Source organism: Anopheles coluzzii, chromosome 2 (assembly GCF_943734685.1).
Source record: "Anopheles coluzzii chromosome 2, AcolN3, whole genome shotgun sequence".
NCBI lineage: Eukaryota > Metazoa > Arthropoda > Insecta > Diptera > Culicidae > Anopheles > Anopheles coluzzii.
This window is the reverse complement of record NC_064670.1, coordinates 98,592,800-98,617,434: the sequence shown is the minus strand read 5'-3', so window position 1 is coordinate 98,617,434 and position 24,635 is coordinate 98,592,800. Positions and strand designations below refer to the sequence as shown.

Below are 24,635 nucleotides of genomic sequence, written 5' to 3'. Positions count from 1 at the left end.
TTTAAAATGAACATGTCATTTTTTAATTAAAATGCAAAACCAAGAGTCATGTCATCGTTGTCGATCGGTTTAACATTTGCACTGGAACGGGCCCTGGTAGTGGTGGAAGCCATCGTGACCGGATGAGTAATGTTTCACAATGGATTTTTGCTGATTTTAAGAAACATCATCACACTCGGTGTCATGATGAGCGATACGTATGTTATGCAAGTTAATGAATTGCTACCGTGTGTTTCATCGAACTGTACACGCCAACCCCTCATACAAGCACCATTTTTTCGTCAAGCACACATCATACCCTCTAAATTTCCGGCGGCGTCAATTTAATCAAAAGCGGAATTGGCCCAAGTGCAGCATCAGCACCAGTTCCATGTAGGCAAATACAATTGTAAAACTCGTACGAGTGCACGAACGCGGCAGACGTCGGAGGCGAAGACGTGTGTCATGTTGTGCGGACGGGAAACGTATTGCCTGAAGCAATCAGGGCCAAACCAACACAAGCGCGGAAGCGCCCGAAGCATGGGAATGCATAAATTAAAATTAAATTAACATTTCTCTATTTAATCAAGCCGTATACCACCCGTTGCCGATAAGATTTCTCTCCACGCTGCGGGGTGGAAGCTTTTTTTTTTTGTTACCCCCACCCGGCAAAGAGAAACACACACACACACACACGTATGCAGGTGATTTTCTTCATGCGGGAGTTGGAATTATTTTTCCCTCCGCTTCTCGACCTCCTTTGCTGTGGCTGCATCTGGTGATCAAGAAACCGCAACGCCTCCTTTCTTGCCTTTTATTTGCGGCAGATACCTTCCCGTTTGCGTCTGCTTTCTTCGGTAAAACCACATATGCGCCTGAAACGTATGCAATCGAAAGGCAGTGCTGATACTGATCACACGGGGGCAGGATGAGCGGGATGTGAGGGTATATGGTTCGAAAATAGTCGTTAAAAAGGAAGCTCAGGAAAAAGGGTCCCAAATCCTTCCCAACTTTCCCACGGTACACCTGAAAGGGGGGGGGGGGGGGGGTGAGGGGGGGCAGTAAGGGTTTTCTAATTTTCCCACCAAAATTTCCCAAATGGGGGTTGTGAAAGTTTCCCGCCCAGTTTCACGGAAAGCATGACGAATGAGTTTCTGCTGCGCTCGTGTGTGTGTGTGTGTGTCTGAAAGGAAATGATGAAAAAGGGAGCGGATGCAAAACCGAACCGAAAGGCGTACACCCCAAACGCTTGCGATAAAGCTGGTTAAAGGTTACACGGCAAATGGAAAGCACAACTCCACCCTCGCTAGTGCTTCCTTTAGCTACTAATTTTGGGGTACAATATTCCCACGGCCCGTAAAGGAGGGATTCCTTGTCCCGCCAATGCTCCCTACCTTCAACACCTGAGCAGCACGTGGGCCACCTGAGCAGCCCTACGCCCTGCGAAAAGGGCATCGCACACACGGCAGCTCGTGCAGCTCGACGAGGAAACGGTTCCCGATAAAGTACCCACACCGAAAACAGGGCCGGCTTTTCCGCCAACGCGTGATGACGACGATGACAACGCCAACGACGAGAGCCGATGGTCTGAAGGATTTAATTCAATAAAGAAAAACATTGTCACGAAAACGGGTGCAGCGCACTCTCTTGCTCCTGATGTGGTATTTGTGTCTATGGCTGTGTGCATGTTAATGTGCGTATGTGTGTAGTCCGTGACCTGGATTAAGCTTCGGCATTATCGAGTGAGGGAATGAGGGCAGAACTAGTGGCTCTTCCCTGATTTCAGTCCCCCCGATGCTGTTGGATGAGTTGGGAAAAATGTGGAAACGTTCAAGGTCTGTGTGACCTTTTTTGCTTCTTTTTTTGGTGCTACCCAGAAGGGAATGATAATGGAGCGAACGGGAGCAATTCAGTCTTGCCACCGCCAATGTTACATGCCGAAGCAGGGTTTGAATTCTAATTTACCTCGGGGTGACACTCATCATCCTTCTCTGATTCGGTTGTTCCTGGTACGGGTTTGCAGGAGCATAGGATAAAGTGAAAGCCATCCCTAAGCGCCTTGTCAGGTTTTTGGCTTACGTTCACGAACGGCTACACACACACACACACACACACACACACACTTTCACTGAATATCCTTACGCATTGTTGTTTTGCTGTTTCCTTTTTCCGTTGCTCCTGCAGTCTGTCGTCGTCGTTGTAAAGGTTTCAGGGCACAAGCGTGTACGTGTTTGTGTGCGTGTCTTTGGTACACCGAGCACATCCTCAGCTCCACGTAGAAAGCCAATTTCTGTATCCCCTTTCTCTCGAGCCGGTGAGTGGAAGTTAATGAAGTGCACGGTAAGATAGTGGAACAACAAACGAACGGAACGGAAAAAGGGAAAACTTCACCCCACAAACCGACTAGGAGCGACACTTAAATTAACCTTCCGAAAAACGCAAACCAACCGAGAGGCACGCAATTGAGATTCGGGTTGAATTTCGGACCGAGCCAACTTCTGGGGTGAACCTGGGGCGTGGAGTTTTAGGGCACGGGATCTCGTCATGCTTGTAACTCGACAATGGTGGTTTAGCAGAGCGCGTAAGGGTACGCTATTTAGTTAGGTGACGAAGCTTAAAGTGAGACTAGTGCCAGCAAACAAGACTAGTGCCGTACGTACCACACGGACAATAAAAGTACGAAGGGGTCAGCCAAACACACATACACGAGCGCGCGCGCTCGCGCTCGCTCTTTAATAGTATATTCAGAAGTAATTGCTTCCGGTTCCGGTTTGCTTGAGCTCGATCCGGTTTCCACAAACGACACCAGGGACACATCTGGCTGTAGTAATACCGTTTGGCGTAAGGGGAAAGTGCGAAAGAGTGAAGTCTATTGGAGAAAGCGTAATTGGTTGGAGTAGCTTTGTGGCATAATATGATTTACTGTTTTATTGATTTTTTTGTTTCTCCATCGATTTTGAGACTCTTTGTGGGTATTTGTTTTCTTTTCCACTAATTGCGTTATCTGTAACGAGTGTAGATAAATTAAAGTTGTATCTACATAAAGTCGTATTTATTCTTTTCTGTTTCGTTTGTTTTGTGTAAAGAAATGCTTCGCAGAAGTAAAATGAATTCAATTGTTCACATTGGCATACGATTTAAGTTATTAAGTTGTATTGCTCTAAATATTTTAAAGAATTTCTTGAATATTTCAATTTTTATTTATCATATTTCAGTTGGTTGGAGTACATTTATTCCTGATATCTCTGTTATTTGACAACATTCTTTGCTTTTACACTTGATTTACAGATTATGGAAACTATATCAAACCACAGCGTCTTAACGTTGTAGTTTACTCTACAAACTAAACTCCTAACCAGCAACCAAATACAACCAAATCATAAAATTACTTTGTCCTTGTCCCGAGTTGCACGTTTCCCACATCAAAAGCGTCATAAAAATACACTTCGAAATTATCTTAGATTGTTCAGAGCTACGGCAAGTTTGAGCGACATGCTGCTCTGCACACGTGTTGAATTGCAACACGATCCGTATTTGGGCCCCAGCAACCGCATCAAACCCGCCACCCGGTCCCCGTGCTCCGTAAAAATAACATAATCTCTTTGAGAAAACATTGCACATCGTTGCATTCGTAGGTACACCGGTACACCTACCTACAATCCCAGGAAGAAGGAAACGGTAGCGTGCAGGAAGTACTCCTCTGGGAGTACGGTGAAAAACGGCATACAAACTTCGGTTGCATCGTAACGGAACCGGGGGTAAAGCGGTCTGGGGTGAAAATGAATAGATGATGACTGATGTAATTACGTTCTAAATGGATGCCTGGGGCCAATCGGGATGAGAGTGTAGTCGAGGGTGTTCTGCACCAAAGCCGTAGGGTGGTGCTGCGATGCAGGAAAGATGTTGCGCCGGTTGCCTTCATTGTGCTGCTCAGACAATGCATTTCGTGCAGTTGCTTTTCTCGTTGGCAGCTTGGCAGAGTTGGTGTTTTTTTCTTCTTCTTTACCTTCCGGCCAACGAGAAGTCTTTTGCTGGTGTAAGGTATAAAGATATGTTGTTTTGGTTGGGCAGCTGCGGGCGTAGTTGAAATGAGGGAGTTTGACCGTGCGAATTAGCTAGCCAATTAATTAAAAACTCTCTGTTTGTTTTGCCCATGAGAGCGAATGTTTGAGAAAGCGCCATATTAAATATTTTTGTTGATTTTTAAATCATATAATCCCCATAATTTAGAAAGGCTTAAGTCTCTCATTCTATTCTTCCCGTTTTGAAGCTTCTCGAGAGCCTTTGCTTGCAATTTTAACCCTTCCGAGCAAGGCCACTTGTGCGCTCAAAAACCCACCATTGCTCGTGTTACGTTGCCCATGCTGAACCAGTGAAATGAACCGTGCTCAGTTCTCAGAATATCCTCGGAGCATCCAGAAGCACCCCAGCACACTGACCGGTCTTAAGCAAATCCCAGCCCTGATACACACCGAAACCGCATCCCCGATTGCTCCGATCTCCAGGACATTCATTTTTAACGCTCGATTTCTTCCTCACCATCCGTTGGGCAGCTGCAAGGGATCGTTGATCCTCTTCTATCGGTTTGCATCTTGGCAAGCTGCAGATTGCCCGCTCACCCACGACACAGCGGTCGGTCGCAGTAAGTAGCACCCCTAACCCTTCCCCGTTTCAGGACGCATCCGGGACGCATTTCGCAAAATGTGAAAAGATAAACACAGCGAATCTTAAGAATGAAGAGACCATCGACGGAAGAGGCGATCCGCTTTATCTTTTTTTTTTTTCTCTAGCAGCGTTTCAGCTCGAGAGCTCGCCATTTCCCTTGTTCCGCTACCACCACCACCTTTTGTTGCACATAGGGCTCTGCATGAATGGGTTAGCAATAGGCGAGTGGTCCTCCCGTTTGGCGTCCTCGTCACCATCTCCACCGTCGAACAATGGTGAGTTGGGGCCCGCAAAACCGAACGGACTAAGAAGAGCGTGTCAAAAGCAACCCGGATAACTAAAACAAATCGCCCCATTTTGTTCGCATTAAGCCGTGTGCTTGAATGGTTCGCACAAAAGGGCCCAGTTTCAAAGTACCGGTGTATGTGTGTGTCTGTCAAGAAGGTGAAGTTGGCTGGTAAGGGTTTGCACGATTTTCCGCCGTTTCGGTGTTATCTTGCTTTCTTCTGGAAGCTGTGGAGCGATAAGAAGCTGCTTTCGCACCAGAAGGACCCGTAAGCATTCCCGTATCCCAGTTAAAGGGGTTAACGAAACACTTTCAGCCCACTTGCCACACTCACGTTCGTAATATTTCATGCGAAACGGTGCTCGGGTTGAAAGCGTTTCGGAGTGCACAATCGGTGAAAGAAAAGAAAGGGAAAACACCCCCCCCCCCTCCCCCACACACACACACACACACAAACAAGCGAAACAATAGCTTGAAGCGAGGTCGGAAGAGATTGGGGACAGGGCACAGCAAGCAACGGTGAGAAAGTTCTCGAGACAACTTTTCAATAGCTCCATCTGTCGCCCGGGTTCGGGATATCCTGCCCGTAGAAGTAGTGATATTAGTAGTAGTAGTAGTAGTAGTAGTAGTAGTAGTAGTAGTAGTAGTAGTGGCTGCTGTTGTTGTTGTTGTAGCGGTCGGGCACTTCCTTGATGAGTCCCCATTTGTGAAGCGGTCGGTTTAGCGTGGTTTTCATCCAGTGGGTGCTTGTGGGCTTGCATTAGCCTCAAGATGGTGGCAACATCCCGTTCAAGCACAAGGATGATCGTCACGGAAAAGGAAAGCGTGTCCTGCCAGTTGGTTGTCAGTTCCACTGGTATCAATTACTCTTACTTTTCGAGTGGTTGTGGTGGAAGTGAAAGAATTTCGACTAGATTGACTGCAACTTGAAGCAGAAATCAAAAACACAAAAAACGACTTTTAGTACAGTTTCAGTAAAGTGTTGTCCCGATAAAAATGGTGTGCAATAAAGGGACGATTTTTCAATATGAAAAGGATTGTAAAAGGGGTACAGGTTAAATGTGATAAATCTTGACTTCAACTAAGGATATAACAAGCATAAAAGTTTGATTTTATTGGAAATACTAAAGCTTCTGAGCAATAACTCACCATGAACTCGTCAAGTCTATATCTGATCATGAAATTAAACATTTCAGTGGTAATTTCTGTTAACAAATAACAGTTTATTGCAAAACTTAACCTAAAATTTCGCTTATCAACTTAAAAAGCTTTGTTAATTCGGCTGAACAAGATGTTAGACTTACATATTCTTCGGAGAACATGAAACAATGTCTGGAAAATCTACACCATCATAAGTGACACTATGAGTCAAACCAAACATTCTTCACAGATAATCCACAAATCCTACGCAAAATAAACCTCAAACTCTGACTCCCATAATGACACAACAGGACATCTTTTGTCACCCTAGCGGTTGGCAATCTTGAGAGCCTTCCCGCCGGCACCGAATCGATACACTGGCCCGGAAGCAACGGAACACTTCGAAACCGCAACTTTCTATCATTTAACGTCACCTTCTGACCCTGAAGTTGAAGCTCATCAGCTGACCGCAATCCAGTGGGATAGGGCTTCGGTGCAACCCGTTTGCTAAAACCTCATTGTTTCAACAACTGGCTGCATGCATGGGCAAATCTACCAGCCCGAACAACCACAGCATCCAATCGGAACGAAGCATCCAACCCCAAAAACATGTGTCTTTTCCGGATGAAGTACCGGCACAGTGTCCTGCACTGTGGCATGTCGTTAGATGGCGCGGGTCGGGGTAAAGTTCAACGAGAGTCACTGGGGAAAGGGCAGTCGCTATCAACCGAAACAACCCCAAACCGGTAATGATGCTGGTACGACCAACCGTTGGGGCGAAATGGTCGGGCATGTCCTTTCAAGATGAACTTTGAGTAGCCATTTTCGATTCCCCGGTCGCCCGGTACACGTCAACGAGAAGAAACAATGCGCTCGGAACAATCGGATGGCTGGTAAAGTTTCGGAATGCAACCGGTGAGCAAATGCAGCCACATCATAAAGTTCCGCAGCTTCAACCTGAAACCTTATTTCGATGCTTTTTGGTCGAAGTTTGGGGCACAAGCCCCGTTAGCTGCGATGCAACACGGTCCCAAGACAACGTTCGATGTTTCCCCCCACCCCACGGTGTGGTATGTTTGAATATGGCTTCGATCTGTTCGATGCAAGGACGGCGCCCAACACACACACACATATATATATATATATATATATAGGAGCGTAACATATGTCCACACAGAGCGAGCGTCTGATGTGGTCTTTCGGGAGGGATGAACGGTGAGGGAAAGAGACAAAACAAAGGGAAAGGAACCCAGAAACGGGGTCACCATGTTGAGTTCGGCGCAATCCATTGCATTATCTTAGCTCCTGCTTTTGTTGCTTTCGAGAACGTCACATTCAATCCGCACTATGGGAAGGATGACAGTAGGTCTCCGTACGAAGCTGCTGTACTTGATATGAGATGACTTCAGCTGCAACAGCATGATTGACGGATCCGATGATGTGCCAGATTCGCGACTGGCTCGGGTCAGGTTAACCCAGACACATTCCACACTCCGCTCGACACGTTGGGAGGAGCAAACTTTTCACATGTTGCACCAGAACAGGTGAACGGGGATACGGTTGGGTGTGGTACGGTTTTTTTTCTTTTTCTGCAATGTGTGATTGGCAATAATGAGAAGGATTTCATTTTTGACAACTTCATGAAGGATGAAAGGTCAGCTTCATTAGTGTGACCTCATTGGGGCAGTGGAGAAGCGTACGGAATGCTTTGCTGGGAAGCTTTTAAGTTCAAAATTTGCATTTAATTACATTTCAATTGATCCTGTTGACATTTAAATTAAGAGTAATTGAATCCATCAGTATTGATTGTCAATCCGAAAATCCGAAAAGATGTTGTCAAGAATTACCACTTTAGAGAAAATTAAGGTGTAGAATCGATATTATCAGTTATTTAATTGCGTTTCGAAGGACTTGTTTGGTTTAATAGTAATACAAAGTTTTCCAGGAGTTCTCATAGCTGTGGAACACTTTGTTGTCTCTTTCTTACTTACAATGAACTTAATGTAATGGGAATTCGAAACTATAGCACCCTTGTTCGACAAATCCAATAGGAATTTTCAAGGAGCCTGTTCGAAAAGGGTGCCATATAGTCAAATTTCCATCATATGAAGTTCTCAGCCTAGGAAGCAAAGAGCCTAGGAAGTGTCGTACAACTATGAGAATTCATGAAAAACCCTGTTGTGAAATATATTCACGAAAAGGGGCTGGCTGTGATATTTGGAGGAAATTTGAATAGGAAAGTGTACACCTCTATCGCTGGTCGGTCGGCAACTGTATATTCGTTTGTCCTTTTTTGTATATAATAATTCATGCAGTTCATAACATTCATGCAGATCGAGCAGTTTCTAACGTCGAGTAGTTTATAACCTAATCTTAGATTCCTAACGCTTTGTTTCATGTACAATTCAAATTTAAATTCGTAAATAATTATTCCAATTCCAACACCTGTAACTAGATCATGTTAAGTTCACACAAAAAATGGAAATTGTTGCTGTCAGTTCCTAAAGCCATACGAATGATTGGCATGCTATAAATGGTCATACATAGTATCAGCGATGAATTGCTTTCCTCGACTCATGTTTGAATTATTCCATATAACTACATTCCTTCTATAGTACAACTAGTGTACGATTCTATTTCAAACAGCGTTAAATAGACAATACGTCACGTGTCTACATGCACACGCAAAGAACGTTATTCCTTTACACCCACATTCCTGCACGGATAAGGTAAATTTCTATTCCTTTTACGATTCCAAGTTAATCACCGTACCGTACAGTGCTCCCTAGTTGCCGTGTGACAATGACAATGCACGAACCAGTTTCTTCATTCTGCGGCAATGTACCAGCACGTGTCCCGTGTGCAAAGAGCCATGGCAGGAAAAGCAAAAGCACGGTTTCTACTTTCTATCTTTCCCCAGATGTTGCTCCCATTTCCAGTATCAACGCAACGGAAGGACGCAAGTAGACAGGACAGGAGGACTAGGACTCATTATCGCGGGCATCGCGCGCCAGCATCGTGGCGGTTGCAATTTCACACACTCGGCTGCATCGATAACATCATCTTTTTTCGCCAATTATGTCCGCTGAGCACGCAGAACGACGCTTTCGACAGGATGGTCGTAGACAAGGCGGAGAGGGAAGAGAGTGTTGAGCTTTTGCTAAGCTTTTCACGGGAGGTGGACCGAGGTGGGAATGCTTTTGTTGCGTTCGACATACTTTGATAAACGTTGATGGTGCTACTAGGAAACCTGTGCGCCTTGGAGCAAACCACGAACCCGGTAGGAAAGTGACGACAAAACAGATTGGTGACACTATGCTACACAGGTGAGAAAGAGAGAGAGAAAGAGAAGGGAAAAGAAAAAAACAAATGATGAGCACTTCCACGAAGAATTGTACGCAGTTAAGCGTCTTTCTATCAAGAAACACTTTGACGCTCGGAACAGGTATTACCTGGTTGTGCCTGATTTTCCACTGTTACGCTAATGATGGTAGGCGACGTTGAGGGTGGTATTTTTCTACGAAGGTTGAAAATGTGTTTGATGCATAGAATCGATAGAATCCGCACAATCGTTTGATGTTGTTCGAGCAGCCGTAGTCGCGCAGATTTGTTACGTATCGGTCCAGAAAGCCTTTCCATAAACGCTTCCTATCAATGCGCTTTAAACAAGCGCACTACTCCGCTGACATCTGTCCAATGTTTGGCAGTTGTGATGGAACGTCTATTGTTCTAGTTAAAAATGTACCATAGCGCTTTCGGATGTCAAAGAGCTTTAGTAGAACCAAGTTTACCTTTGGCGTGTTCCTTTTGTCAATTATTTAAACGGTCGGCAGTGTACAATACACAAAAGTTGAAGGTGGTTTTGGGATCTTTGCCCGGTTGAAACGAAATAAATAAATAAATCTCCACAGCATAGGCAGCTGCGTACATCCCACCGGCAGCCCCTGTGACCATCGGTGTTGACGAGATGGAGGCATTAGAAAATCGGTTAAAAGAACTTTTCCAAACTCGCTCCGTAAGATGGCTCGCCTCCGATGGGAAAACTCGCCACTTCATCCCTTCCCACTTGAAACTTGCCGTTTGGAAGTGTCCAACCAGTGGAAAAGGTAACATTCTTCAACTTTTGAGGCACTTTGGGGCTATGCCGACATTCGCGGCATCCTTCCCATTCTGCGGTCAACCTGTGAGGATACTGTGTTGTGGGTTATAAATATATTCTTCCGGCAGTGAAGGTGTTCTTCCCCGCAGTCGGGCCGGTTCTTTTACCACTCGCAAAGCTACTTTCACAACGCTTGCAAACTAGATCAAAGACCACAAGATGGCGGTCAACGAAGCCACAGCCTGAAGAGTCTCCACAAACCCCACAGAATCCCCTACACTCCCCTTCGCCGCGCATCGGCTCTCGTCTTCGACAGATAATTCGACTTCCAAAAGTGAAATTAATTCCTGCGCCATCATAAATCTCACCGGCTTTTCCCTTTCGCTCGTTAGCAAGTTCGCAAGGGCAGGGAAATATGTCTAGCTTTGTATTTGTGTGTATGCGTTAGTGTACGCGAGTGTGTGTGCGTGTGACTGTCCACTGTTGGACAATGGTGGCATACTTTTTGTCGGTCGTAGCTCGCTTTCAGTGTTTCATATTCTTTTATTTGCTTTCTGTGTTGCCGTTCGCAGAAGAGTTTGTACCCTTTGCGACGGGGTCGTGTACGCACTGTCAGACCCGTCTTGTGGTTAGGGATGGAAAATAAAAATAAAATAAAGCACGCAAAAAGGGAACACTCGCCATCGCTAGCGTTAAGGAGGAGAAATGCGGTGGGTAGAAACAGTAAACAGAACATGACAGAGATCAACTCTAGGGATCATCAAGACCGACTTTTGTTACAGAAAGTTTCCGCTTTGTCCGTGTCAACCAAGGAACATATAAGTATCGAGTTAAACAGAAGGATGTTTTCTGTTTAAAAAGGCTTTGCTTTGCTTCCGTATATTTTTGTGTATTTATTACAACACTAACTTTACTTTTATCAACATAAGCTGAAGAAATATGGGACAATAATTCTTGTTGCTCGACTTTTTGTACTACTTCGTATTCATTTTTTCAGCTATCAGATAGTGTTTAGTTTTTAAAGAAAAGTTTTAACAAAACAACATAAACTGATCTTAAAATTTCAACTTTTCCACAAACACAATTAATGCTCGCGATGGCAAAGTTAACCTACAACCGTTACCCGAAAACACAGAAAAACTAGCTCTGGCTCACCCGACATGGTCGAGCAGCAGCTACAGGTGTGGGCACTCTGCACTCTGTTTTCGGTAAAACACCCAGCGGGAAGCTTTCGGTCATAAACATAATTAAAAGTTTTCCCTACCCGAAACCCGGTGGACCCGGCAGCACCGTGGAAGCGACACAACACGGCACAAGCTAAACTTCTAGCCTCACGCCGCTCCGGAAAAACCTTTAAAACCAACTGCTGAACCATCGATGACACGTGTTTTATTTTGGCTTCTTTTTCCGTCCGCTTTTAGTTTCCCATTCTACAAAACGATAATGATTTTACCATCATGCGACAACCCAACACCTCGTGCGGAGGCTATCGTTCTCTCTCTCTCTCGCGTCGACGTGCGACGACGAAAGTAATCAAAAAGTTTAAACCATTCACCAATCACAGCAAATCATCTCGTTAAAAATGATGATCTTCGAATAACAACTCTCTCTCCCGCCCTCAAACCCGGCCATTTGTTGGGACACAAACCTTCCCGAGGGTGGCTCGTAGGGCGGCCAATTTTCTCCAAACTCTTCCTTCCCGATACACCCAAAACGTCATCGCTCACCGACATGCCAGCGCACGTTTTAGAACCAGAACGATTTTATGACCTGCAATTCCCATCCCAGCGCCCCCATTGCTTTGCTCCACCCGATGACGAAGACGTTAGTAAATCACGCAACCGGCGGACTATTGCTCCCACATCTTTCATCACAAAATATCTGCTCCACCCGATGCAACTTGGGCCACGATAATGTTGTTCGTGACTTGTCCCGGTGTGCCCCGGCTGCTCCGTGTTTCCACCGGTGCTGCAAAGCTACCAACCCGCAGCCCGGTGACTACAAATTGCTTAAATTGAGTTTATCTGGCTTCTTTACCCGTTGTAGCCGTGTGCTTTCGTGGCGTTTCTCCCTCCTGGATACGGTGATACAAATGAGAAGAGTGATTGTCGTCGTCCTCGTTGACGGCAGTTTTAGGTTCACTTTCTTTACGCAACGTTTCGGATGGCAAACGGGTAGCGCTGGCAATAGATACCATAATTGTGACAAAAGTTAAGTACGCGGGTGTGATGGATTGCTGAAATAACATCATTCCATGCGAAGTAATGTGAAGTTTGATGGGCAACAGAGGGAGAGGACGGGGTCGGACACAAATTGCACCAGCTCACGAAGCCACGAAACCCGTGCGAACGTTACGAAAAAGCGATGCACATAAGGACACAAAACGTTCGGTGACATTTGCTCAGGGGTTTTTCGTGCCCTATTCATCCAAAATGCTTTTATTTTCTTATTTCATTCGCTAGCTTTTCATGCGAACGTTTTCAGATTGTCGATTTTTGCATGATCTATGCTGGGAAGGAAAATGACGAACAAATATCATCACACACCCCGTCATTTCCCCCGTTACATTCCGTTGATTTATTTCCAATCATTCTTTATCCGTTGGGAATGATTGCAGTGTGTGCATTGCTGCAGTGAAATATTTTTCACATTTTTGCAGCAAAATGGGGGTAATGCATGTTTGAACTGTCGGGTTAAGGTTTGGTCCATTGATTGGTGCTGCAATTGCACATGGAGGAGGTCGTCTGGGACGCAAATATAAAGAATCAACTTTGGTGGAGTGTTTGTAGGATTAAGCCTTTTTTTAATGGATTTGTGGGAATAAACAATGATTTATGATAACATTTGGTAGAAAAATGATGGAAAGGAAATTGTGAGAAAAATGTGTTTTTTTTTTTTCATAAGATAATTAAAAAACTTACATTTCCCTTTTTACGTGGAATTATTGGAAAACAAACGTTAAATGGACTTGCATATAAAGCACGTTTTTACGATAACTTTCATCATAATTTTTGACACTCTACTGTTTTACACACTTCTGTATTTCTGTATTTTCTCATTCTCGAATCATTTCTATGAACATGTTGCAATTTCTGTGAGTGACTAAGAAAATTCACTCAAAACCATACAACCAATGCAAGGCGATATTGTTGCCCAAAATGAACTCCGCTCACGTTGACACTCAGCTCACACTCGGAACTCATTTCCGCCTTTACCATTGCATTTTCCCCATTCATTGCTGCGCAGGTAAAAAGGAGGCAAATAACAATAACAAGGACCTAAAAGAGAGGAAACTCCGTAAGAGAAGGAACCCGCTTTCGGAAGGGGAAAATCGTTCTTCTTACCGTACGCCGAGAGTAAGAACGCTCTTGAGAAGATGAAACTCCTTTACACACTCTCGTCTGTACCGAGGGAGTGATGACAATCACTGACCATCATCAAAAATAACCTGTAGAATATGCTACGCGTCCATCTTGTTTGATAACGGAGTGCGTTTGTGCAGGATGGTTTGTTTGGTGGCTTTAGCACACGAAAGCGATTTCTAGTGTGTAGAGGGATTGTTAAAATCGGCACAAGAGTGGTTCAATATTGCTTCGTTTTTTATCAAAACTCATGCACACCACAGTAGATGTAATCATAACAAATAATAAAAGTGTGTACGCTTCTCTTATCGAATCCTTCCTTACTCCTCAACCATACAATCACACACACACACACACACACTTACGCAGTATCCGCTTTGGGTGAGAATATTGTGGCATTGTAACAGACGGCCGTTTCCCAAAATCCGTCTGTTTCGCACGTTTGGCGCGAGCTCTCACCATTTCCTTTCTGCTCTTTTGCGTGGTGTCAGTAGCCAAGCTTCCTCTCGCCAGCATTACAACGCTCGCAGCTTGCCACACTGGTGTGTGTACCACCGTCAGCGCGCCGTTGCGTTCGGTGCCCGTGTTCCTGCCCATGCGTGTTGCGCGTGGCGTGTAGTTGTTAGGGCGATCCAGGATGGCCAGGCTTCGGGTGGTCCTGGTTCAGGCAGGCTCTACGCATCCTGCTCGCCTGGTACAGCTGTGAACGTGGACGCGACATTTTCACCGAAAGGGTCTAATGTTTGCCTTTCTTTCTAAATTTCCCCCCAAACGTGCTTTTGTTATTATTCTGTCTCATTTCCTTACGATTGCTCGGCAGGGTGGGAGTTGCTTTTAATTTTCTTTTTCCAATTATTACCTCTACATTTGTTCTTTTAGGTAACGGGCAGCAGGTGCTCACCAATATTATTACAGCTTTTCTACGTGCATAGCTGTGTATTGTTTCAAACCATTCATTCCGTGCGATGCTAGCGCTCAGATAGATGTGAATAATGTATTTCCTGCGTTGTAAATAAATCAAGTCAAACAAAACTCATTGTTCATCGTGAGTGAAACATATTCGTTTCTTTTTTCACATTAAATGTCTGCAAAGCTAGAACCCATCCTTCGAAATTAAACCAAACAATTCGCAGCGGGCAGAAAATGTGTCCCATTTGTTAAGAGCAAGTTAGACACTTTGCAAACGGGGATAATTGAAAAAAAAACGGAACCCCCTTTTTGTCGCAGCGAACAGCCACTCTCGACACGTGAAAGAGCAACACGTGCTAGTCATTAATTTGTTGTGCTGTGAGGCGTACGGAATGTTAGCTTTTTAGTGGCGTTCGTGTGTACGATTAAACTCACTGCAAAATCGCAAACACAAACAGACACAGGAACAACTGTTTCACTGGTGCCTAGAGTGGCCCGGCAGTATCGTGGAAACGAAAACAATCATTTTCAGCTTCGGTACCCCTGTAGCAGCTAGAGCATCAATTAAAAGTATGTTTTCATTGAAAACTAACTAACCAACAACACATGTTATGCATTGACTGGAAGTTAAACTTTGCAACCCCTGGATCTGGGTTTTTGCTCATCACGAATGCAATGGTCTCCGGGTTCAGGCTGTGCAGCGCGTCGGAATATTCCCTGAATTCCACGAATGGGACGCTTGGGACGATATAGTTATTAATCAGTTGTTTAGCAACAGTGTGCAGTTTTAGGTATTTAATTAGCGCGATACGCTTGCCTGCATGATTAAAACTTTTGCACTCTGGTAACGATGGAGATTCCATACTTTTTCCAGTGGCAGGAGCAGCTACAACGCTAGAGTCACCATAAACTCAGCCATGCTGCAATGCTAAAAGTATAATTTTTTGCTGCGATAAATGTGTCCGATCAGTAGAGCAGCTATCCCAAGGAACATTTCCTACGCTTTTTAGGCTTAAACATGTCTTATCAAAGTTTTATTATGATTGGCCTAAGAATTAAATGTCGTAATACACAATTTTTACTAGCTAAGCAGTTTTTGAAATGCGAGCATCTTTAAAACATTTTAAAACACCTACAAAACCACCTATTAAAACCAAAATTGTTGTTTTTTTTTGGGTGATTTTAATCGCACTGTAGATGTGCTGTAAAGAGCTTGTAGCGACCAGACCGCCATCTGGCGTGAGAATCGTGAGCGATCGTGACATCCAGGGACAAAGACACGGATCTCCGTGGAGCGCACTCACCAGGCACACGAATGTGTCAAAGTGACGTGCGCCGCGTGTCCAGCGCTACACTTCCTGCTGTCAGCGAGCACATTCTCTCTCTTGCGACCCAACCTCGAAAGCGAACAGACCTCTTCCTTCGCTCCGCGCTCGAAAATTCCTCAACGTGAAACCCTCTCGAACGAACGTGCGCAACCGTTCATATTATAGTGTAAAATAAAGTTCCGTATTACCTACTCACGAAACCCAACGCGTTCGCGACATAAAAAATTAGGGACCACTTTTGTGGCGCCCCTAAAACTGGTGACCCCGACGTGATCGCGTGCGCGAGTGAGTGAGTGGTAACCTGACGAACATCGTGTCCAGCCGGAAAAAACGTGTTTCCATTGTTCCACGGTCCGGTCCGACGACAACGTTCCCCCCCATCATCGAGGAGCGGCCGACCACGAAGGAGGCACCACGCAAGCGCAGCCAGCGAAAAAACCCCCGTGCACAAACCCCGAACCCACGTGAGTGCAAATCGACACCAAAGGTGGCCGACAGTGAAGAACACGGTTCTGGAACATTTTTACCCGACGGAGCGACCGATTCTAGCGGAAAAGTTTCCTCTCGGTGCTGAGCGATCGCCGAACATTTTGCTGACACACCCCGCGCCGTGTCGCACACCCGCCGAGCATTTTGGTACCCGTACGTGTTTGCGCACCCGCCGATCATAACCTCACACGTACCGCCGAGCGCGCTCCAGACCCACGCGGTTTTTGCGTGTGCACCGTGTGTGTGTGTGCGTATGTGTGAATGTGCGCAGGCCGACACCGAGCGGATTGCGTCAGAATTTTGCTCGAGCTACTTTCGTGATTTTTTTCGACCGTGCACCGAAGACGTCGTCAGCGCACGCAGCCATCGTTCTCTTCTCGCCGACACCACCGACCGAACGCTACCGAAGATCATCGCCCCTCGTTTCTCACACCACCGGCGTCATCGACGAACGCAGCCAACGAGCGACTAATCCTAACACGATCGACCGCGTGTGCGGATTTTTCGTCGCCGAAGGATCGACCTAGCCAACCTCAGCTGGACTTGCTTGCGCCCCCGCCACTAAGGTAAGATCCACCCTTTTTTAACTAACCTTAGTCGTAAGGATGTTGCACAGTCCGCCGGTCCGCGACGTATCGACTCCCGATGGCGTAACCCCGAGTGCCGATCCAGCCGCGAGTGGATCCAAATCGCCTCACGTACCAACACCGCCCGTTCCGAATACCCCGCGCGTACCAGGGCCGTCCGCCTGCGACGCCATGTTTATGCCGCCCGAATCGCAGATTGACACTTTGAATGCCATGCAGCTGAAACCACCGGAGATGGACACCACTGACATTCAAACCTTTTTCTTCGCATTGGAAAACTGGTTCGATGCGTGGAATATCACCACGAACCAACATATTCGCCGTTTTAACATTCTTAGAACGCGTATACCGCTTCGTGTCCTTCCTGAGCTTCGCCCCCTGTTGGAGAACATTCGACAGTACGCTACGGACTGTTACGAGGTAGCAAAGCGTGCAATAATTGAGCACTTTGAAGAGTCGCAACGAAGCCGCTTGCATCGTCTGCTTGCCGAAATGAACCTCGGGGACCGAAAACCATCGCAGCTATTAGCGGAGATGCGCCGCGCCGCAAATGGAGCAAGGACGGACTCTATGCTGGTAGATTTGTGGATCGGCCGTCTCCCGCCATACGTCCAGTCCGCCGTTATTGCCACTAACACGGATACCAACGATCGAGCTAAAGTAGCAGACTCTGTTATGGATTCGTTCGCGTTATACCACCGAACGGGCCCGTACCAAACCATCCACGAAGTACGCAACGAGGACTTCGAACGTCTTTCTCGGCACGTAACGGAATTAGGTCAGCGCTTGGACGCCGTACTGAGCAAGCTCAACGAACGAGAACGCGCGCGACCACGCTCACGTACCCGGCAACGTCAACCGAACCAGAATGCGGTAACACCCAGCGGACACTGCTATTACCACACGCAGTACGGGCAAGCGGCGCGGAACTGTCGTGCCCCCTGCTCCTTCAACAATCGGCGGCAGGGTAGTAACTCGGCCACTGCTTCCGATTGACGCTTAACCAGAGGCCAACCTCAACAGATACACGTACTTTCGACCCATGGCTATCGTCTCGTAATAACCGATCCAAAAACTAACATCAAATTCTTAATCGATACCGGTGCAGACGTTTCAGTAATCCCTCGACAACACAGTTCCGTCCCGAGTAAACCCTCCACCATGAAGCTGTTCGCCGCTAATTCTACACCAATCCAGGTTTACGGAGAGTCGCTCTATACTCTCGATTTGGAACTTCGCCGATCTTTCCTTTGGAACTTCATCATCGCAGACGTGGGGACAGCGATTATTGGAGCCGATTTTCTCCAACATTTCCATCTGCTCGTGGACTTGCGCAAAAAATGTCTTGTCGACGCCTTAACGAACGTACGTTCTACCGGAGTGCCGAGCCAAAACCCGTCGGAACCAACCGTAAAAGTATGTGATTCCACCTCACCGATCGCCACTCTCCTAAAGGAATTTCCCGGGTTAACTGCTTTATCCACTCCTGGCACCTTACTGCAGTCCGAAGTGACGCACCGAATCGAAACGACGGGGCAACCAACATTCGCAAGACCTCGCCGATTACCACCCGAAAAGTACGCAGCTGCCCGCAAAGAGTTCGAATCACTCGTCCAGCTCGGAGTGTGCCGCCCCTCGAATAGCAGCTGGGCCAGCCCGCTACATATGACAAAAAAGGCCGACGGCACCTGGCGCCCTTGTGGTGATTACCGCGCCCTAAATGCAAAAACCGTACCCGACCGTTATCCACTACCGTTTTTACAGGACTTCACGATACATTTGCAAGACAAGATCATATTTTCCAAGGTCGATTTGCACAAAGCATACCACCAGATACCAATTCATCCGGATGATATAGCGAAGACAGCCATCACGACACCCTTTGGACTTTACGAGTTCACTACCATGCCTTTCGGATTGAGGAACGCAGCGCAAACATTCCAACGCCTTATCCATGATGTCCTACGAGGACTCGAGTTTGTTTTCCCGTATATCGACGATATGATCGTAGCATCAACGTCCGAGGCAGAACACCACGAACACTTACGCCAACTTTTCGAACGATTGGAGAAGCACCAACTAGCCATCAATCCAGCCAAGTGCGAGTTCTACCGGAACGAGATTTCCTTTCTGGGCCATCTGGTCAACGCTTCTGGTATTCGTCCTCTCCCCGATCGAGTCCAAGCCATCAGCGAGCTGCCACAGCCAACGACGATTATGGAGTTGAAGAAGTTCCTCGCCATGATAAACTACTACCGACGTTTTCTGCCGCACGCCCTGGAAACGCAAGGTATACTTCTCGAGATGACTCCAGGTAACAAAAAGAAGGACAGAACGCCATTAACCTGGTCGCTAGAAGCTTCCGAAGCATTCGCCCAATGCAAAGAGCAACTGAAACGTGCAACGTTATTGGCACATCCCGTGAAGAACGCCGAACTTTCTCTATGGACCGACGCTTCAGATTTCGCAGCCGGAGCCGTACTTCACCAACGCACCAACGAAGACCTGCAACCACTAGGCTTCTTCTCGAAACGTCTCGAAAAGGCACAACAAAAGTACTCGACCTATGACCGAGAACTTACCGCCATCTATCTCGCCATACGACACTTCCGATACCAGCTAGAGGGTCGGGAATTCTGTATTTATACAGACCACAAGCCTCTAACCTTCGCCTTCCGACAAACGCACGACAATGCCTCACCTCGACGAGCCCGGCAGTTAGACTTCATTGGCCAGTTTTCCACCGACATCCGTCACATCGCCGGAAAAGACAACGTTACAGCCGATCTGCTCTCCCGCATAGAGACAGTGCACGCGACACCGACCATCGATTATGAGCGATTAGCAGAAGAACAAGAGCGCGACCCTGAACTTTCCGACATTCTCAGTGGGAAAATTCAGACGGACTTGTTCCTGCAGAAGACACCAATACCGGGAAGCCCCAAGTCACTCTACGCCGACTGCCCTGGAGGTATCATCAGACCGTACATCACCCGATCGTTTCGAACACAACTTCTCCACGCCGTACATGATCTCAGTCATCCCGGAGCCCGCGCCACAGCTAGACTAATAACAGAGCGTTTCGTGTGGCTCAATGCAAGGAAGGAATCCCAGGACTTCGCTCGGAACTGCTTAGCCTGCCAGCGCGCTAAGGTAGGAAGGCACGTCAAAAGCCCCTTGATACCGTACCCTGCAACAACAGCGAGGTTCAGTCATATCAACGTAGACATCATTGGACCATTTCCCATCAGTAACGGTAACCGATACTGCCTTACGATAATCGACCGATTTACTCGCTGGCCAGAAGCAATACCGATCTCGGATATCACCGCATCTACCGTCGTATCAGCACTACTATTCCACTGGATCGCCCGATTCGGAGTTCCGGCGCACGTAACAACGGACCAAGGGAGACAATTCGAATCCTCCTTGTTCAAAGAGTTGACGAAAGCCCTAGGAACGAAACACATCCGTACGACAGCCTATCACCCGCAGGCAAATGGAATAATCGAGAGGTGGCACCGCACTCTTAAAGCAGCAATCACCTGCAAAGACACCGCAAGATGGAGCGAACACCTACCGCTAATACTGCTTGGGCTACGAACCACGTTCAAAAATGACATCAACGCCTCGCCAGCCGAACTTGTGTATGGAACGACGTTGACCATCCCGGCAGAATTCTTCATCGCGAAACCGCAAAATGCCCTCGCCGACCAATCCGACTTCGCCAAAACGTTAGAGGAGACGATGAGCAGCATTCGACCACAGAGCACCGCTTGGCATACCAACCGCACACCGTTCGTGCATTCCGATCTGAACAAGTGTACTCACGTGTTCATACGCGACGACACCGTCCGACCTGCACTAACTACACCTTACCACGGTCCATATAAGGTTCTTACACGCAATCCTAAGTCTTTTCAGATACTCCTACGTGGACAGCCAACGCTGGTTTCGATCGACCGCTTAAAACCAGCGTATGGCGCAGAAGAGGAAGCCACCCCGGCTCCGCAGTGCTCGTGGGAAGGGCTAACGACAAACCTGCTGCCGCCAACAACCGACCACTCGGAAACTCTGCCGTTACCGGACGTCCAGGCAAATTCGGACCGCAGAGACGCCACCGCAGCCTCCAAACCGACTTCGCGCGAACAACCAGTGCGTAATCAGACGACACCCGCACCACCATCGCACCCGACGACATCGAGACAAACCGACCGAGCCGCCGTCGACACCCCACCACCCTCCATCCTACGCCGCAACGACCAGACGGTATCGACCGGCGTCACCAGGTCTCAGCGGAAGGTCATCATACCTCTACGTTACCGGTGACACCGCTCTAGGAGGGGAGTACTGTAGCGACCAGACCGCCATCTGGCGTGAGAATCGTGAGCGATCGTGACATCCAGGGACAAAGACACGGATCTCCGTGGAGCGCACTCACCAGGCACACGAATGTGTCAAAGTGACGTGCGCCGCGTGTCCAGCGCTACACTTCCTGCTGTCAGCGAGCACATTCTCTCTCTTGCGACCCAACCTCGAAAGCGAACAGACCTCTTCCTTCGCTCCGCGCTCGAAAATTCCTCAACGTGAAACCCTCTCGAACGAACGTGCGCAACCGTTCATATTATAGTGTAAAATAAAGTTCCGTATTACCTACTCACGAAACCCAACGCGTTCGCGACATAAAAAATTAGGGACCACTTTTGTGGCGCCCCTAAAAGCTTCTAAAAACCGTTGATTTAAGATCTATCTAAAACTCAAAGCAATAAGACCATCCTGTCTAATTTTACGCTCGTTAAAACTATAATCTCTTAATACCGACACGTCAGGATTATAAAAAGAATGTTGGAAGAATAGTTGCTAGTTGTCATATTTTTGTACCAACAAAAGTAGCTATCATGTCTGACAAATCGAGCAGAATAAAATCGAGTGGAAGTTTTAGGCGAAATGTAGCTAAAAACTATCTGGAAATTGTGCAAACACATCCTATAAGAATAGTGGAAACATTACGAGCAGTAAATCAGCCTTTTCAAAATGCAGTTGAACAACAAACATCAAACGAACGCCTCGGGAATCCACACAATCTCTACAATTGGGACAACAGCAAATGTTTTTCCCAGCTGTAAATGATGAAATTCATCGCCCAAGTGTAACTCCCGTTCAAAACTCTATTAATAATGATGAACTACTGTACAACGATCTTCAAAGCTGGTCCGTGGGTTTCTACATAAGAAAAAAGGCTATGAAGTCGCTTATGGGTTTACTTGACAAAAGGTTGTCATATTTTTTATTTGGCAGTGGCCATGCACCAATCGGGTTTTCTTTGATACTTTGTAAGACGTACTCGGAATATGTGAGCAGCATCGCTTGAGCCTGCATTATTTTGTCCTGGGTTTCCATTATATGCATTTGGTTATTGATGATGGTCGCGAGCTGTGTTGATTCTAGGTTCTGCACAGTTGAAGCTGGATCGACATAGACGATGTGTGGTGTAGAACATTGACTCTGCTCTTTCAATGGAAGCTGCATTTGATGCTTTAAGACTGAATTAATGACTGTCCATACCGGTCAACTATTCAACTTACAGGACAATTTTGTTTAATTGCAACACTGAATTTCCAATTCTTTCGGGAGCACTACAACGACAGACGCTTTTGTTTATAAGTTTGACACTTGACACGATGAAGCTTCCTAAGACACAATAGCTTGCGCCAGTGCTGCCTAACAGGTTAACATGTTTTACATGTCATCGCGTACAGTGCTGTACAGTCATTTATGCTTAACAGAGCACATGAATAGGTAAACTAAGAGTTTTAAGACTAAACATTGTTTGTTGCCATACATGTTAAATCAAAATGTGTGTGAAAGAGTCGTAAATCAAAATATAAGTGTCTTAATGCAATGGATACCATTTTTATTAATGAAATTGACATTTATTGGTACATAAATTTGTATGCCATATTGAATTTCTGTGTATGCAAGTATTTGATTTCATGCTTATAATTTAAATATTTAATAATACATGACTTTTTTAAACATGATATTACTTTCTGCTATGCTACAATATGGGACTACAGTCAAAGGTTTTTTTTTTTATTATTTGAAAATAGCAGAACACTCGGCATAATTAATAAATTTTTTTATTGTTATTTATTTATTTATTAAGTGTATTATTATGTCGGCGATTCGTCTAAATTCGAGGTACAATGTAATATTTCACAGTAAAACTTTCTTGGCATTTAAATTTGCCCTTCGGCAATGTTATATTGCTTAACATAAAAATACGACTATTTAATTTGTTGACTTTCACGATTCACAGGCAGATAATGTTATGGTTGTATTTTTATTGTCACTGAAATCTTTCAAGAATAACAATTTCACAGTGAAACGGATTATGTTTTTTATCCCATGATTTCATTTTTTATGTGTTTTAAAGACTTTCTAAAGATCATTGAATCTTGTTAAAGTATGATTATCTCAGTCGTAACATGTACTTGGAGAATGAATTAAATTTTCAAGGTGCAAGATCTTGAAGTCTAGAGAAGGTTGCAACGAATAGTTTTAATAGAGTTCTGTAGATGGGCCCTTTCAGGCTTAAAAGAGTTTTATTATGGTTTTATGAGGACATACAAGAAAAACTCCTATGAATTGAATACTTAATGCCATGATAATAACAACATTGTTAGAACTATGATAAAACTTAAAATGTTAGTTGAGATTGCACGTGCCTAACAAAACTACCCGGGCGTTAGTTGATCTACTGTATGCAACTGTTGTGCTGTAGCTACGTCAAACTGTAAAACATTTTTTTTTTTTACATTTTACATAATAAATTATCGTAGACAATATACCCCTAACAAATCCAGAAGAAAATGAAAAACGTTTTAAGTAATAAAAAGAGCTTTTTTCTGTAACTCCTTTTTTTTACACGCCACGCGTAATGGTAGCTAAAATAATCTGCAATCTTCCCGCTCTTTAAGCTCGTGCCACTGCTGTTGCAAAGACCGTATCGTTGCGAATTTATTTTTCTGTTTATTTGCAGCCTCAACCAACTTCCGACAATGTGCTCTCCGCGCTAACGAACGCTTCATCGTTGCTGATTAGCTGCTGATAGAACGGAATCCAATTAAAAACTTTTATCGAGTTCACCGGCGGAGCATGCTGATGCGGCCAACGCAGCTCAAACTGTTACTTTATAGCACATTTCTTTTTTCACCTTTTTGTATACTATTTTTTTTGGTCCTGCTACTGCTGCTGTTTGACGCAGACGTGACAAATTGCATGATTGAATAGCACCTTGCTTTGAAGTATTTTTTTTACAAATTTACTTCTTCAATGAATGTACCATAACCTTGGTACGGATTCAGGGCTTAATTGTAGCTTATGTTGTGAATGAATCCTATGCGCAATTCTTTAATCTTGTTATAATACAAATGGCAATGTAAATTGAATCTCACACAATTAAAACTGCAGTTGAAAAACTACATGTTTGATTTAGAAGTGGCGACAGCCAGTTTTTGTAACCTACCATACTCAACACATGCTTTTCATAGTAATTTTACGCTAGTTAGTTGCATGATTTCTTTTAAAAATGTTTATCGAACTGGATTAAAATTTCTTTAACTACATTATATAATTTGTATTGAGCTTCCCTGTTTGGTCGACTTGGTCGACTGAAAGACAAGATCACGTAACGCAATCAGTGAAATGTGGTACGCTATCTGAATGAATCCAATTTGAGTGATGAGTTGTTACAATATTAAACAAGAATACACATCGAAGGCAGTTAAA

The 24,635-nt window shown here is 45.5% G+C and overlaps 2 protein-coding genes across 2 annotated transcripts in view; both read left to right on the top strand.

Annotated features, from left to right (window-relative positions):
* LOC120947541 (alpha-tubulin N-acetyltransferase) overlaps positions 1–24,635 on the top strand; it is a 600,156-nt gene that overhangs the window by 334,834 nt on the left and 240,687 nt on the right. The window lies entirely within an intron of this gene.
* On the top strand, positions 16,863–17,840 carry LOC125908420 (uncharacterized). Its single transcript, XM_049611167.1, has one exon. The coding sequence runs from the start codon at positions 16,863–16,865 to the stop codon at positions 17,838–17,840; it is 978 nt and encodes a 325-aa protein (XP_049467124.1).

Bases quoted from the DNA above. Each gene is read 5' to 3' on its own strand.
- LOC125908420 (XM_049611167.1), top strand. From the start codon at position 16,863: ATGTTGCACAGTCCGCCGGTCCGCGACGTATCGACTCCCGATGGCGTA.